This window comes from Cajanus cajan, chromosome 7, assembly GCF_000230855.2.
Source record: "Cajanus cajan strain Asha chromosome 7, NIPB_CcT2T_4, whole genome shotgun sequence".
Lineage (NCBI taxonomy): Eukaryota > Viridiplantae > Streptophyta > Magnoliopsida > Fabales > Fabaceae > Cajanus > Cajanus cajan.
Window position 1 is genome coordinate 7,528,645 of NC_138523.1, and position 17,902 is coordinate 7,546,546.

Here is a 17,902-nt window from a genome sequence, read left to right on the forward strand (position 1 = left end):
AACTGAAATTAGTACCAAACTAAAATCAATTAAATATGTATTCTTTTATTTACTGTTATAAACAATATATAATTCATTTTAAAAATAGAATATATAATCCCGTCTCCCTTGCCCTCCAAAATCCATTTCTCAAATTTATCTTTTTTCTTTTTTTTCTTTTTTGTTGTTTAACAAAATAGCGTAAGTGCAAGTAATCTACATCAACATTACTAGTAAAATATAGGTTTTTTTTTTGAAAGTGCAGTAATGGATTTCGCAATGTTTTGGTCATTGAGACAATTATGACCGGTTACTCGTGATGATGCAACATCGTCGTTTATTATTATCCTTCAATTTGCATGAGTCAATATCACCACATCGTCTTTTATAATTATCCTTCAATTTGACAATTTCCATGAGTCAATATCCTGATCATATGCTGTAAAGATTTGTTGCAATTGATACAGTCATACATAATATGAATCGTAGCCCTTCGATGCAAAAAGAATACAAGAAAAAAAGATTTACAACTAAAAACAACTGTTCTACTATGCAATTCGATCGTCAAAGTCTCATTCAAGCCATTTCATATAAAAAGTACAAAATTTTGCAGTTGTTGTATTAGTCACTATGCAAGTTCAATGAATCCAATCCGATGCTAGCCGAAATAATCATGTACAACCTTCCACCGCATCTCAATAATGCACGGTTCAACTTGCATTTCCATTTTTGACAATCAGACGACACTGAATGCTGACTGGAGGGTAGACGAGAACCGAGAGGCAATTGTCTGAGAGGCAAATTGTTGAATCTGCTTCTTGGCATCTGAAAAACAACCAATCAGTTTTAGCCATTGCGAGTTTTTCCATTAAAGCTTAAATGGTATATTGATATTCATTTGGAGTACGAAGAAAAATCCTTCCTGTTGGGTGGGAAGAGGACACACAGAAGGACAGAGCTAATAGAACCACTATTCTCAAGATATGGAGTAGAACTAACCTTGAAGAAACTCCTAACTTCTAAGGCATGTATGTTTCACAAACATCCAAATTATTCGAACTCAAACATGCATTCACGGGAGTACGATCAATTAAACCAGATGCAATGCAGAAAATATTGATATAACAAAAAAAAAACACGACCCAGAGTTCCCAATCACACCAAAACAGGGTACTACTACAAGGAGTTATTCCTTTTCACAAACTATGTCCAAAATGGTGCTTCTCGTTACTTAACCAACACCCTACAATTATTTCTAGTTATAATAACAATAATACCTTCAAATTTGCCCTTTTTTCCAGCAGGGAATTGGCAAAAAAATATCATAAATTGCAATTTGACAGATAAAAGATGGACTCTAAACATGAGTTATTTAGTCAGTATACTCATTTCAAACAACTTTAGGGAACATACATTTTAACAATATTATCAATAAACTTGCGCACCTTTTTTGCACTTGGTAAAACCAACAATATTTGCAATGCTGAGGGTCAGACAAACTCCTACAACAAGCAGATAATCAGCTTGAAGCCTTATGAGTGAGAATATTGCCAGCACAATCCATGCAACTGCCTGTAGAACAATGCAAATAATAAAATTATAAAAAAAAAATCATTTCTTATGCTGAACTTGATTATGATTGTACCTTTTGGGAGGGGGTGGTATCAAAACTACAAGCAATGTTGTTAATGGCAGTGGTAGATGGTGGAAGCAAGCAAAAAAAGCCCATAAAAATATGCTAGATAGTATAGCAGGTTAAAGTGAGGTGGCTATAACAAAATATATACCAAAAATACCCCAAAAAAATGTACAGTCTAGCAAAAATCTAACATATGTTACAAAAAAATAAACCAAAAATATTGCAATTCATAACTTCAAAGGCAGAACACTAGAGCTTAAAGGGGGAATCAATAGGGGAAAAAAAGGAAGTGAAATGAAAAAATTGTTGGGTAGCTGGAGAAGGTAACCAGAATATGGAAAAGAAAATGGGGGGTGCACGGGCAGAAAAACCAAAAACAGGGAGGGGAGTGCTAGAAAACCAAGGTTATCAATGGTGGAAGCAAGAAAATTTAAATAGCAATTCATAAACTTGCCATACCCCTATGCCATAATGAGAACCTTCTCGTAGAACACACTTGATAATTCTGAATGAGCAAGACAAGAATAATGCCCCACTTACTTGCTATATAGGCAGCCAAAAAACATTTTTTTTTATTATTTACAAAAGCTGCTGTTTTGTAATATTGAGCATACTATTATGAATGAGTTTGTGAGAAGAATTAGAGACTATAGAGACATGCCTAAGAGCCCATAGACGAAGGTAAGAAGCTGTATTAGAGACTGCTCCAAGAACAAATTCTATGGTGTGTATGAGTTGATGCACAAAGACTTCACTGAATTCAAATTCCTCGTGACCATGGGAATCATGATTAGACTCCACTAGCAAGCTCTCTTCTGTGCTTTGAAGTGGTATGTAGGATTCACCCCGGTGCCTCTGAGGTAACAAACTATCGGAACTAAACCAAAGACAAAAGTTTATTGTAGGAACAAGCAGAGAGCTCAATCAAAGTTCAAAAGAAAGCATACATCTTCATGTTGCTTCTTTGGAATAAAAGGTTTTGGGATCAGCATCCAGGGTACAGACACAACAACTAGAAGTAAAAACACTTGCTGGTAGGAACCCAACAAAGAATGTAAGCTATAATCATATTCAAATTAGCCAAAAAAATGAGGGGAAAGTTAACAAACCTGCAGAATTTGCTGGCATGAAAATAAAGAAACTAGGAAAACAATACAAGTTAAACCCTGATTATTTAAAAAAAAAATAAACAAACACCCAATATGCAGCCACTGACGGAGGGGAGACGGAGGGGAGACGGAGGGGAGAGGGAGAGGTGGGAGACGGTCGGAGGGGCGAGGGAGAGATGGGAGACGGAGGGGAGAGGAGATCGTATAATTATTAATAAAAAAAAATAATGTAAAAATTTAAATACACAATATTACCTTCTTCCTATGCCGCAGACGGTGGCGGTCGCGTAGGTGACGGCGATGGTGGAGGCGGAGCCGAGGGCGGTGACGGCGGTTATGAGGAAAATGGCGAAGAGGGAGAAGAGGAGAGTGAAGGTTGGTGTCATTGGTGGGACAGTGAAGGGGGTTGCTATTGTTACGAAAGAAAGGAACTACCGTGAGAAAATCTCGTAAGGAACATACGTTTACCATTAACAATAAAATTTCATATAACTGACGTGGACGTAAATTTTAAATAATTAAAAAAATTATAAATAATTTAGATTTACACATCATTGACACGTCATCGATACGTCATCGACAGTACCGGTACCCCTCATTTATTAGGGGTACAGTAGCAACTCCCGCAAAACATTTATAAACACTATCGTTTTTAACTTTCTTCCATCGTGGTCACTGTATCCGAGCCACATGCATGATAATGGGTTTGGCCATACGTAATCATTGGTTAAAATTACCTAATTTAATTGTTTAAGGAACCTTTGTCGATCACAAAGTTAGAATATAGTTGGTTGATGATTTGCCATGAGGGTATTGTTTTTTTCTTTTTCTGGGGCAATAGTTGTTCTATACTGAAATTCGATTTTCTACCGAATTGATTGCTTTTTGTGTTATTTGAGAAGTTGTAGTGCATTTTAACTTCAACATATGATAACGAATCAGTAAAGCACATATATCTAAAATGAAAACTTTATTATGGATTGGAACTACAACATAGTCGTCAACGACAAGACATTTATATCATGGAATCATGAGACATATTAATACGTACGTAACACTAGGGTTGATGCTGAAAATCACAAATTATTAATGGTTGATTCCTATGGCCGATCACTGGAGCTTCAGGTTTTTCAGCCTGCAAGTCAGAGTTATAAGAAATTAATTAGCCCCAGCAACAGAAAGGCAAAAATACAAAAGTATAAAGATGATAATTTTTATTTATTTATTTATCTATCAAAATTATAATAATGATATCGGAATTTTAACCTACGATCCTTTGTATGTTACTCAAACCTTTCATTAGTAAGCTAATGGTAGTAGTCGATAACATTTGTTTAATAAGCATTCTATTGAGAATCCGAAAAGACGAAAACTTACCGCTAGGGATGGCAGGGGTGGGGCGAGTCCGGTTTTCATGATACCCGTTCCCGTCCCCGCGAGTCAAACTCGTTCCCGTCCCCATCCCCGTACTCGTCATGTATATAATTTTCATCCTTATTTTCCTCCCTATCGGGTATCGGATATACCCGTACCCATACCCATACCTGTCAATTTTTTTATTTTTATTTTTTATAAAAAAAATATAATATTTTTAAATTATTTTTTTTATTATATTATAATTATAATTAGGTTATTTCTCTATCTCATATTATAATAAATAATCACACATAAAAAATATTAAATTTTTTTAATATAATTAAATTGAAAGTGGATATTAAATTAAAAATAAGAACGGGGACGGGTACGGGTACGGGTAAGTACATACCCGTACCCGGTCAAACCGAATATTTCTTTTTAAAGTCGAAACGGGTTCGGGTATTACCTGCGGATACGGGTATATTTGTCATCCCCGGCCCATACTATTAACCAGCACTCTCTTTATTAGTAACAAATTACAAATTTTGTATATCTCAAATTTTATTTAAATAAGTTTTCCTCTGATTTAATAGCAAGACAATTAATTAAAATTTATGATTTTTAATCAATAATAAAGAATATTAACAAGAAAATATTATAAGTGTTGGTAGCATTATGTAGAGACTAATTATTTATAGGTAAGATTGAATATATTTTTAGTCTAAAAACTTTTGTCATTTATTATTTTTAGTCTCTAAATAAATCTTATTTAGGGTTTAATAGTCTTTAATTAAACTTTTCTCTAAGAACCAAAAAAATATGATAATAGAAACCGGAAGAAAAAATTTAAAAACCTAAAAAGTAAAAACATATTTAATCTTTAGTGTTGAAACATATGCTCTACCTTTTCTTCTCTTGATCAGTCTCTGCGCTACTCTTGTTGTAATTGGGGAATGGAACTTGGCCTGATTCAATGTGGCCAATGTCTCTGAGGAGAAGCTCATAGTGGCTCTTCACTTCCTCAGGGGTTTTCCCGCCAACAGCAGTGGCAACGTTGTTCCATCGCTCAGGGGTGTCCTTGTCGTATACAGCAAGTGCCCTTTCGAAGGCCTTGTTGTCCTTAGCACTCCATGATCCTGTAGCTGACATTGAGCTTGATGCCATTTTGATTAATCACTATGATATTCACCTATAGTGTTTAAGAACAACGAAAGGGTATTATAAGTGACTCTAGGACTTGAGAATAATATTGATATGTGCAGAGAGGAAGCACATGCGTGTTCCTTTTATAAGCAAATATGAAGCAGAATTTCAATGATTTGTCTACTCAGGAACCACATAATAGAGCAGGACCAAGAAGTTGAGCACCAATATGGGAGAATCAGTATCTTCCAACGTTGCAAAATTAAGAAAATTGATGAACAAGTATATAGAAGACTAGCCTAAGAAAACAATACATATTGATATATAAATTATATTTGAAACTATAATCAATATGTAGATATCTCGTGGTTGACCAAATGGACACGTCCAAACTCTTGCAATTAATTAAACAGTAAATTTCAGCTGTATGATTCTGATCCTTAGAACGTATATGAGAGCCCCTAGGTTCGATACCTGACTTTATTTTATTCTCTTGCTAGCAAGATCTTCGGTGGGTCAAGCTCAACCTGGTGAGTATCAATGTTTTCTTAAAATTTGTTTACAAGTAAGTACATTTCATAAATTTTCTACCAAAAAATTACTTTTTATTTATAATAGATAAACTCTTAAAAATATTTTTAACTTGTATCTAAACATGTTATTAGACAAATGATTTTTTTGGATACTGAATTTTTTCAAATATTTCATTAACACTTTTCTTTCTATTTTTATGACATCATATTGCTCATACCTTTTTGGACACCTAAAATTCTATTTGACACTTGAGAAGAAAGAAATAAAATAAAGAAAATATAGATATAATAATTAAGTGATATATATTAAGGATGGGGTTAATGATGTGTTTGAAAAACAGATCTCTAAAACATTACAATTCTTCATATATTATATATATGCAACTAACAGCGACAATATTATCTTGTTCAAAACAATGTTCCTATGGTGTTGATCTTTTACTTTGTCCCTATAACAACATTCTCTATCTGGCCAGTTTTCTACGTACAAAGATTCTTTGTTTGTTGATTAGTTTACATAAGAGACTAGGAAAGGTCAAATAAACTGATTAATACTTCTTCGAGATTTTTTATAAATAAAAAAATGATAATGCAAGCCTTTTCATAAAAAGTAAATGATAGCTTAAAATACACTACTATTTATTTATTTATAAAAAGACCGGGCATAGTATATTTATATATACATCCGTTTTCTCTATAGATTATAAAAAATGATAGACTAAGTTACATGGATATGGGCAAAATACGGGTAAGAGATTTTTTTAAAATTGAAAGCTAATACTTTAATAAAATTTTTTAAAATAAATACAATATATAGATACATAGATCACACTTTTTATATTGGTAAAAAAAATTAATAAATATTTCTTGTAATGTATGTATACTATAATTCAAAGTATATAAAATGTGAAAACATTTTATATTGAACATTGAATCAATGTAAAAAAATACTTTTTACATCTGTTAACATAATTGATCATGCAAGTGTTACTTTTTAGATTAATTATAGTCACAACTAATATAGGAAGTGATTGTTTTTGATAAAACTTGATATGCTTTTTACATAAGTTGTGAATATAACTAACTTAGAAAGCTAATGTATAATGTTATTTTCTTTTTCTTTTAATTATATCCATGTAATTATTTTGCCAACAGTCAGCCACACATACGAGCAGTGAATATGAAAAGAAAAAAAAACACATACATAATATTACATATACTTATTTATATATATCACTAAAAAAATATTGGATATTCAATAATAAAATCAAAACAATATATATATATATATATATATATATATATATATATATAATTTGAGGACAATTCTAATGTTACAAGTTAATTTTAGAGAAATCAGTTTTATAGAATTGATTTAAGTTCAAATTCAGATTCTAAAAAAAGATTAATTAAATTATTTAACGTAATAAAAAATATTTGTAAAATTAAATTGTATTAGATAAATTAATGTTTAACTATCAATATCATAACACCTAAGCATGATTCTTGTAAAAATATTAAAAAAAAAACTTAAACTTGACTATCTTATCACATTTTAATTAATAGTTTTAATCTTATAATTGCCTTTTTGTAAACAAAAAGAAAAACAAAAGCAAGAACATAAAAACAAATTAACTACTCTCTCTCGAAGGTCTTGTCCAAAGAGTCATCTAACAAAAGTTCTCCAAGAGACACAAGTTGCTCATAAATCATAACAACACTCGCATCTCTCTAGGTCCCCATCCAAGCTAGGGCATCTACACACTTATTATCCCATTCCGTGATAGAGATATATTAGAAGAAGAAATACCATATGCATGATCAGGTGACCATTTTCTCAAGGAACCAAACAACCTAAGAGTTTGTCTCAGAAAATCCTAGTCAACCCTGTCATAAATTTTCTCAAGATCCAACTTGACTATCAAATCCCCATTCTTACTTTTAGACTTACCCATATGATAAACCACTTCTTGAAGCACTATTGCGTTATCATTGGTACTTCTCCCTGGAATGAAACTACTCTAAGGCTATCCAAAAACGTGTAACCCAATGTCCCTTAATTCTCAAAACTAACGAAATTTTAAACAAGTATATTAAAATATCAGTTGTTAAATCCTAAGTCTTTAAATTCAATTGATTACTGCCATCTTGATCCTTAAACACTTAATAATAGTTGTTTACTGTGAAATTCGTTTAAGGATTCTTTATATTTGAACTAGCACAAAGAGTGTTTCAATTTAGGTATTTAGCGCGTTTATAACCTTACGGAGAACAAAAGACGGAGTAGAAAGATTTAATAGTTACTAGTTTCCAAATGTTCATCAATGATTACCAAGAAGTAACGTTCATGCACATAAATACTTAGATGAACAGAATGAACAATAAATATATTCCCAATGCAGATTATAGTTCATAATATTCAATCATTACAACATTCTCAGAGTTTGAGTAATTTTAAAACTGTGATTAAAAGAAGAAAGAAGGCTAAACTAATCCTAATACTAAAATAAAAAAAAAAGAAAAGAAATGTGGTCAAGAAATTAGTACCCAGCAAACGCGCGCACGGAAGCCATATACGCAGGCAGAGAGTGCTTACAATATGCAAGTGTGAAATTTCTGACCCCATAAATTACTATGCCTTGCATATTTATAAAGTTAATCGAGGGCGGTTAATTATGTACGTGCATTATTGGAAGGTAACTGTCATCCACTAAGCTGTCATTACGTGGTCTAGAATACAACTTCTCGTAACCGTTCTTCCCACGTGTTTTTTATCTCTTCGACCCATTTTTCCTTAACTGCTCTGGTATAACTACTCATCCATTTGGGAAACCTCCAGTAACCTCCTTTATTTATTTTTTCGAGCACTCCTTTGTTCGATTCGATCATTTCTATTCGACCACATCTCAAGTGCGAACAAATTAGTCTCTTAATCCGATCCTGGTAGGTGTTGACTTTTATCTTTCGTTTCGAGTAGCTTTCACAAATACCCTTTTCGAGTTACATGGTTTTCGAGTGACCTTAACAAATGCCCCCCTAGGAATTCATTCTTGATGAGCACACTGCGATGAGAGAGATTTGAATTCCTATCGAGTATTATTTTCAATTCTTCATCGGTCTTCTTAACTAATGAATAACTTATCTTCCTTCGATGAAAACCTAATCTGGTCTCCTATTTAATGCAAATGACCGTTTTGGTGATATGACATTGATGGCTCTGACGGCGCATGCTTGCGTTTTTCCGTAAATGTTACCTATCCAAGACGTTTTGGCGACCGTTTTTATCATTTTGATTTGAAATTTAAATTAATTTATGGGCCCGTTTCATCTCAAGCCCATTAAAACTCTTTTTACCCTAAGGTGAAAATTACTTTCACCACTTTCTTCCTTGGCGCCTACATTTTCTTGTCTTCTCTTGCTCTGTTTTCTTGGTTCTCTTCTCCGGCAATCTTGCACCTCCCCATTTTTCATTCACGAGCTCTCTACCTCCGTTTGTCATGGCCTCCTCTACTGCATCAACCTCTGCCGCCGTAGCATAAGCAATTTATCCTACTACTGCCACTGCATCATCTCCTATCCTGGCCACTGCAACGTCTCCTATCATGGGCACTACAACTACCATGGCTACCGCCATCTGTCGCCACCGGCCCGAAACGGGCTTTCGGCATTCGCGAAGGATGGTTGGACTCGTTTATTTTAAAATATGGATTGCTTAGAATGACTTATTCTCAAACTGAGACCTCGTCAAACGAGCAATTTTATTAAAAGGCTCACCAATCCATGTTAATCCCAAGCGGGACCCTCTATGGATTAGTGGTTTTCGCAAAAGGAGGGTTCGTGGAGTCGCCACCAATGTTTTACTCAAAACATTGGAAAAAGGGATAAGGCAATTGATTTTATAAATCAACTTTGGCCATTACAACCAGAGTTGGGTAAGGGAGTCGGTTACGCGTGGGGAAGGTGTTAGCACCCCACAGCGCCCCTTTCGGGTTCCCTATGACAGATTATTTCTAAAATAATAGCGTAAAATTACTAAATTACCCCTATTTATTATAAGCGATTATAAATTAACTATCTACATGATGACAGTTTAAATATGCACACAGAAAGCAGTAAAAGGAAGGATTTAAGAAGAAACCTCTTGAAGCGTGCTTTTATATATTGAGTAAAACTGGGAAGCTTTTTGGCGTTCCCTCGCTCTACAAGCTCGCTCGCTCCTTCCTAAAAACTTTTGACTATGGAAATCCGGAGGATTTCCCTTCGACTAGGTTCGAATCTCCAAGCTAAGTGCTCGGAATTCCAGAACTTCGTCGGATCGACTCCCAGAGAGATTTCTAGGGCAGAACACTGCTCAAAAACCCCAGAATACTCAAGGAGGGAGTCAAAACTGAGTGAAAAAGTGTGGAATGACGTCCAATTGACGTCATATTTATAGGGAATAGGCGCAATACGGCCTACAGGAGCAATACGGCCGTATTGAAATTTTTGAACTTCAATACGGCCGTATTGAGTTCAATACGGCCGTATTGAAGCTCAGAAATTTCAATATGGCCGTATTGAGTTCACTGCGGCTGTATTGAAACTTCAATACGGCCGTATTGATTTCAGTACGGCCGTATTGAAGTTTCAGAAACTTCAATACACCGTATTGAGTTCACTGCGACCATATTGAAGCTTCAATACGGCCGTATTAAGTTTAGTACGGCCGTATTGGGCTTCATTCCCTCCACTTCCTTATTTTAAGCTATTCTAAGACCTCTAGACCTACAGAGAACCCTCCTAGGGCCTTCCAGGAGTCCTTCTGGCTGATCTTCCTTCAGTCTTCGAGAGTCTTCAAGCTTTATTTCCGACCCGGACAATTTTAGGGGTCTACAGCTGCCCCCCCTTTACTTAGTCGGACGGCCTTTTGGTGTACCGGCTGACAAGTAAAGGAGTTGACCCAATTGTCCGGGTGATGTGCCGACCTTCTGACTTGTAATGTCTTCCGGCGGAAAATTGTTGAGTAGCCTCTCCAGGTGGGTGCATACCTCGGCGCTTCTGACATCCTCGGTAGCTGAGTTTAACACCAACGTGCTTCTGACGACGCTGATGGCTTAGAGTGAAGGTTGGTGTCATTGGTGGGACAGTGAAGGGGGTTGCTATTGTTACGAAAGAAAGGAACTACCGTGAGAAAATCTCGTAAGGAACATACGTTTACCATTAACAATAAAATTTCATATAACTGACGTGGATGTAGATTTTAAATAATTAAAAAAATTATAAATAATTTAGATTTACACATCATTGACACGTCATCGATACGTCATCGACAGTACCGGTATCCTTCTTTTATAGAGGGTACCGTAGAAATTCTCATGTTTTGCCGGTCCTCTTGATTATAGTTTAGAAGTGTAGTTGTTGGTTTTAATTATGAGGGTCCAATTTTTTGTCTCTCATATTTCAAGATAAAAAAATATATAAAAAAATATTATGTATTTTTATATTTGTACGTATCTTACCATGCCACTCTGAATTTATTTTATATTTTAAACGTTAAAAAAAAAAAAAAAAAAAAGGATCTCATTTTCATGTTTTAACTGTCATTCAATTTATTTATTTTTTATGAAAAAGAATTATCTTTCAACTTCTGATCGTTATAGCTGTCTTTCAATTTCGTATTAAACGACACTGAAAATATATAATAAAAAAAAGGTTTGGAAATATACAAATCCACACTCCATAACATATTTCATCTATTCTCTAAGTTTGATATATCCAAAAAAAAAATTAAAATTGCATATAATGAAATTTGTAATCGATACTTGAAGAAACTATTATAAATTTTTTAAAATAAAAAACTATACTATATATTATAATCATATTTATCTTTTCTAAAATTATATTATGTACTTAATATAATAGGATATATAATTCTCTTAATAAAATTATATATTTATTTTTTATTAAATATATTTTTAATTTATAATTATATTTAAAAAGTTTTTTTTTTTTTCTAGTACGCATAAAATGTCAGGATGGCATGTTTAACACAAGAAAGGGAAACATGCAATCATTGAATTTGTAAATTTAGCTGGCATATGCATGGGACTGTTTCTACATGATACTAGTGATCTTGAGTAGTGAGTTATAATGAAAATGAATGTTAAAATTCTATAAGGGGAGAACTTATAAGTTAGCTGAAGTAATTTATAAAAATGAGTTAGAACTAATAAAATAAATGTGTTTGAAACAAACTTATATTATTTTGGTCAATACATTTTCTTAAGACCCAAGATTATAAATATGTCATTTGACATGTCACGGAGGTTTGCTTTCTAATATTCAATTTGTTTTGCAAGGCATACACAATGAGTAAACGACATATCTTCATCTGTGATTTGAGGCCGAATGAATTAAAACATAAAAAAGATTTTTTTTCTTAGGACAACAAAACCAAAAAGAAAGAGATCAAAAAATTATATTATCTATACTAATATATTAATATATATATATATATATATATATATATATATATATATATATATATCGGTTACCTGTATCAAAATTATCGAAATGTACTTTATTATCAAAGATAATTTGATCACACTTTCGTCATAATTATTATAAAGAGTAGCATCCGATTATTATAAGACAATAAATATTCTTGAATACATTTAATGAATAGATCCTCAACATGAATTTTTTTTTTATACTTATAAATATACATGTATCAGATTTTTCATAAGGTACTTAATATATACAATATACTTAATCGCTCTAGATACTTGCTAATTTCGGTATTGATGTCTGTCAAGGATTTCTAATTGAAAATTTCTTACACTCATTTCCTAACAAGAACAAATGGATATTCCTTTTAATAATTATTTTGTCTTCACATTTGATAGGCTATTAGACCCTTCTATAATTAAAAATATTTAAAAATTAATATTTTTAACAAACTTTATGATTTAAACTTAAAAATCTTGATACTTGAATCCAACTAAAACATCCATTAAACCAACAAACATTAATTTTTAATTTAACTATTTTTTAAATATTTTAAATAAAATAGAGACTGGAACTACTTCCACTCCATTAGTATTATATATAATATGAAGTATATGACATTCCAACCATTCTTCGATAATAAGTTTTCAATTCTCCTTCGAGAAGTCCTTGATATTCTCAACAATTGTGAGGTACACAAGCATATGTAACGCTTGCATAGACTACTTGATGAGAATAAACTAAGATGAAGAATCTAATTGAATTAGATAATAAGTTTATTAACCATTCTTAGTTTAATAATGCATGTCTCCTAAACACATGCACATGGCATAAAGTTCTTAACTTTTTCTTTATTTCTAAGTTAATTATTTATAGTCGTTAATTAAATTAATCATACTAGATTATAAAAAGAAAAGAAAAAGGCTACTGAAAAGAGAAAATAAACAAGAAAAATAATACTCATATCCACAGTAATGAGTCTAATGACTATATATTAAAAGGTAAATTAAGTTTTTGTCTGAAAAGAACAAAAATGTCATTATCTTCACAATTCACACTATATATATATACAAAGAAAATAGAATTTTTATTAAAAATTTATTATCACTTAAATGCAAGTATTTCATCAATGAAACATCAAATAATTAATGAATATTATTACTATTAGTGTATACTTTGAATGTCTATTATTAATAGTTTGATTTTCCATTGAAAAAAAAAATCCTTGTGAAGAAATTAAATTTGAAGATAGTAAACCGGTGTAAGTATTTCCTTCCCACATCTAATTGAATTACATGAAGAATCGGAGAATATCCTTCAGTTGCTTCACAAACACATGGGATCATAATTTTCCTCTCTTTTCTAAAAAAGGAACAATAATGCTTATCATAACGGCATCATAAAGATTTTCAAATCGAATTATATGAAATGAATAAAGAAGATATTATAATCCAAGAATTTCAACTAGCTAGAGAAACAAAAGTTACTTAGGGAGGGGACAGTCTACACCAAGTTGCATTGCAACCTATATATAGCCTAGCCGTAGTATCAATACACCGACCTCGGAAATATGATGCTTTTGTTTGCTTTTGCAATATGCCAAAACGGAATAAATACTTAAGCTTAAGAAAGAATATGTAAAGAAAGAGAAGGAAAAAAAAATAATAAGTCATATATCTTACATCCTTAATCCAACATTCATCTTATAGGTAAATAATTATATATTAAAGACATGTTAGATAGTTATGTATTTGAAAGGATACGAGACCTTAAATGTGTGGTAACTAATAGATAGTTCTATTTTGTGATTGGTAAAAAATAGAAATATTAAAAGACCTTATGATTGTTTATAGATAAATTAGGTCTCTAGATCACGCGACTTTTTTTTTCTTTTTTGACATCTCATTATCATATATATATATATATATATATATATATATATATATATATATATATATATATATATATATATATATATATATATATATATATATATATATATATGAGGGGTTATAATTATACCAGTGTAACTTTTACTAAGTATTACACCGCTCAATAATTTTATATTAAATGTGAATTTTGTAAATCTTACCGTTAGATTGAAAGTTCATATCACTTTATACGTGTATATCAAATTTTGTTAAAATTGAACAACAACTTGAAGGTAATCAAAGTGTTCATATTTTAGTGTATTTTGAAATGAATATATTACGTCAATTTTTTCTTATAAAAATGAAGTATCAAATCATCTTGGATTAATATAAAATTTTGTATATATGATCTAACAGATATGAATTTTCAATCTAATGGTTTGATTTACAAATTTCACATTTAATATAAAGTTATTGAGCACTGTAATACTTAGTAAAAGTTACACCGGTGTTCAAACGACACCAGTGTAACTTTTACTAAGTGTTACACCGCTCAATAACTTTATATTAAATGTGAATTTTAAAAATTCAACCGTTAGATTAAAAGTTCATATCTCTTAAATCATATATATCAAATTTTATATTAATCTAAGATGATTTGATACTTCATTCTCATAAAACAAAATTGACGTAATATATACATTTCAAAATATACTAAAATATGAACACTTTGATTACCTTCAATTTGTTGTTCAATTTTAACAAAATTTGACATATATGATCTAAGAAATATGAACTTTCAATTTAACGGTTGAATTTACAAAATTCGCATTTAATATAAAGTTATTGAGCGGTGTAATACTTAGAAAAAGTTACACCGGTGTCGTTTGAACCCTCCTCATATATATATATATATATATATATATATATATATATATATATATATATATATATATATATATATATATATATATATATATATATATATATATATATATATATATATATAACTAAAGAGTTTCCTCTAGAATCAAGAGTTCATCTGGAAGGCCAAATCGTATTATACTCTCTTATCATCATGAGTTCAAGTACGTTTCTACTTATTGTTTCTAGTGATATTTTTTTGTTCGTCCCTGGAGTATCCACCGCAATCGTACTACTCTTTTATCATCATGAGTTCAAGTATGTTTCTACTTACTGTTTCTAGTGATTTTTTTTTTTGGTTCACTCTTGGAGTATCCACCGCAATCGTACTACTCTTTTATCATCATGAGTTCAAGTATGTTTCTACTTATTGTTTCTAGTGATTTTTTTTTTGTTCGACCCTGGAGTATCCACCGCAATCGTACTACTCTCTTATCATCATGAGTTCAAGTACGTTTCTACTTATTGTTTCTAGTATATTTTTTTTTGGTTCGTCCCTGGAGTATCCAGGGCCGATAACAGTGACTAATCTCCTCGCTATGTTGGAGGCACCTAAAAGGGTGAGATAGTTGATCCCAAGATTTAACGCGACTGCATACACAAGGCAGGATTCGAACCCCTGACCTTGTTTAAGCGTGGACCAACTCCTACCGCTGAACCACACGCTTAGGGTTATTGTTTCTAGTGATTAACAAGATAGATTTTGTGTTTTATATAAATCATAGTTTTCATTAAAAATTTAAATTTGATTTTAACAATTGATATCAAAGTTTTATCATATTTGATCATTAGGAATATTTTTAACATATTTCTTCATCATAGAATTATATATAGTGGTTGGGTAGGGAGGGGTTAGGGTAGTAAGAAGCATGAGGACCTAGGTTCAATCCTCATTACGACCATCTTTGTAATCTTTCCTATCTTTACCAAAAAAAAAATTCAATTTAAAGAAAATTCAGTAATGTACATGTTCCTGGTGCTAGGATACACACTTCAATTATCCTTGTTGTAACGGGTCTGGTCTTGGATCTAGGTCTTCTCGTCCTGCTCCGAGTAGTCCGAAGTGAGAGGGGGGGTGCCTGCAAAGACACTCCAACGCTTAAGTAAGTGCTCGGCGTAATAAATGCGGTAGTTGAGTTCAATTGGTACATACCTCGTTAGGGTCCTATTTATAGTGGTTCTTATTGGACCGTGATTAGGGGTTGGGCTGCGGAAAAATAGGGGACTAGTCCGATGCATTATGTTAATTAATCTCTATAATTATCCTGACGTAGGTGCGGAGTTTGACCGAGCATACCGACCTATTACGCTCAAGTTATGAGTGGTCGGCGGTTTCGGCGCTCGGCCTAATTAAGCATCCGCGGGTTCGGGTGTCTGGCCTCGGTCTCAGGTGTTCAGACTGTTCGGACTGGTCGGCTGCCATACGGTATACAACCCCCATAGCATCGAGGATTCAAAAGACTAGGACGTTTACAAATATATAGCGTTGTGGTTTTTCGTGGGGGAGTAAGGGTCGGTTTCGACCGCTGGTGGTGCTCGTTTGCCGCTGGTGTGCCGAGGTCTTCGACTAATGAAGCTTTTACCGAGGACTCGCCCGGGGAGGTATAAACCGAGACCTCACCTGGAGGGAGTTTATGGCGCGGCCTCAATTGGAGAACCGAGAGCGTGACTGGGGGAGGTCTTTTCCGAGACCTCAACTGGAGGAGGTCTATGTCGTGACCGCAATTGGAGGAGGTCTATGCCGAGATCTCAATTGGAGGAGGTCTATGCCGAGACCGCAATTGGAGGAGGTCTATGCCGAGACCTCAATTGGAGGAGGTCTATGCCGAGATCTCAATTGGAGGAGGTCTATGCCGAGACCTCAAACACTGAGAACCAGTGCCGAGAACTGTATGGGTGTGGTGTGCCACGTTGGCCCTAGCGGTTACGGGTCCAACGGTTACAAAATCTGGACCGTTGGATGGTCCAGATCAAACGGTTGTGGTTGCGGGGTGTCTTTTCACCTCCCCCTTTTACCTCGCCTATAAATAGGGGGGTTTGGAGCATTTACTTGCTGTAAATTCTCCGAGGTCTCTAAGTTAAAGAGTTTATCCGAGCTCACCGATCAAGGTACAATTTTGTATTTTTTAATTTGTGGTAATAAATGGATAAGGGTTACTTTTCGGCAAGGAGTTGGACGTCGTCAGAGGTGTCGGGCGCTGCGTCAGATGGGGAGGGATCGAATTCGAGCGAGATATCGAGGCTGCCACCGTTGTAATGTGAAGTGGTGTTCCCTTCTGACCATCCAGAACAGGAAGACAGTGGGGATGACGTGGTCGAAGTATCGCCTCCCGTGACCTTGGCCGTGGCTTTGGCACGGGCGACCGAGGTAGACGATAGAGGCTTAGGTCGGGTCGGTCAGTCGAACCCGTGTGCTGAAGCCATTCATGCCGAGATAAGCAGGGATGAGTTGGAGGTGCTTGACGATGCACGAGGCAAGGGTGTGGTCGGCCCGAGTGGTTGGTCAAAACCAAAGATTGAATACGGCACGGTGGAAATGCCGGGGTATGAATGGGTAGACGGAGAGGTCGGCATCTACTTCTCCAAGTTATCCGATCAAGGGCTGTTAGACACATTCGTGTCTTTAGAAAAGTGCTTCGAGAGCGGGGAGGATGAATTTCCGTTACTCGCCGAGGCGTGCGCAAGACTTCGTGTTTTTGGAGCCTGGGCCCGATGAGGACGACTACTTTTACGCTTATATGTGTTGGTTCGAGGATCTCGGCATACAGTTTCCCTTCGACGATTTTCAGATGGGAGTGCTCCGAATACTCAATGTGGCCCCGGCCCAATTGCATCCGAACGCCTGGGCGGCTATGCAGGCGT

General features: G+C 33.9%; 2 protein-coding genes across 2 annotated transcripts; both read right to left on the minus strand.

Moving 5' to 3' along the window:
• Window positions 1–416: 416 nt before the first annotated feature.
• LOC145949717 (uncharacterized) lies at window positions 417–3,213 on the minus strand. Its single transcript, XM_083060529.1, has 3 exons — window positions 2,983–3,213; window positions 1,425–1,551; window positions 417–804 (listed from the first exon to the last, which is right to left on the minus strand). Exons 1-3 carry the CDS (start codon window positions 3,196–3,198, stop codon window positions 716–718), a joined length of 432 nt encoding a protein of 143 aa, XP_082916655.1. The 5' UTR covers window positions 3,199–3,213; the 3' UTR covers window positions 417–715.
• Window positions 3,214–3,680: 467 nt separating this feature from the next.
• LOC145949718 (protein RADIALIS-like 1) lies at window positions 3,681–5,508 on the minus strand. The gene is made up of 2 exons (XM_083060530.1): window positions 4,988–5,508; window positions 3,681–3,862 (listed from the first exon to the last, which is right to left on the minus strand). The coding sequence occupies exons 1-2, from the start codon at window positions 5,245–5,247 to the stop codon at window positions 3,838–3,840; spliced, it is 285 nt and encodes a 94-aa protein (XP_082916656.1). The 5' UTR covers window positions 5,248–5,508; the 3' UTR covers window positions 3,681–3,837.
• Between the last annotated feature and the right edge of the window lie 12,394 nt (window positions 5,509–17,902).

Excerpts from the sequence above, each read along its gene's own strand:
- LOC145949717 (XM_083060529.1), bottom strand. The coding sequence starts at position 3,198 with ATGGTAAACGTATGTTCCTTACGAGATTTTCTCACGGTAGTTCCTTTC. Across the intron at positions 1,552-2,982 it reads GTCTGCGGCATAGGAAGAAG|GCAGTTGCATGGATTGTGCT; the intron begins GTAATATTGTGT and ends ATTGTTCTACAG. Across the intron at positions 805-1,424 it reads TTTTACCAAGTGCAAAAAAG|ATGCCAAGAAGCAGATTCAA; the intron begins GTGCGCAAGTTT and ends GTTGTTTTTCAG.
- LOC145949718 (XM_083060530.1), bottom strand. The coding sequence starts at position 5,247 with ATGGCATCAAGCTCAATGTCAGCTACAGGATCATGGAGTGCTAAGGAC. Across the intron at positions 3,863-4,987 it reads ACTGATCAAGAGAAGAAAAG|GCTGAAAAACCTGAAGCTCC; the intron begins GTAGAGCATATG and ends TCTGACTTGCAG.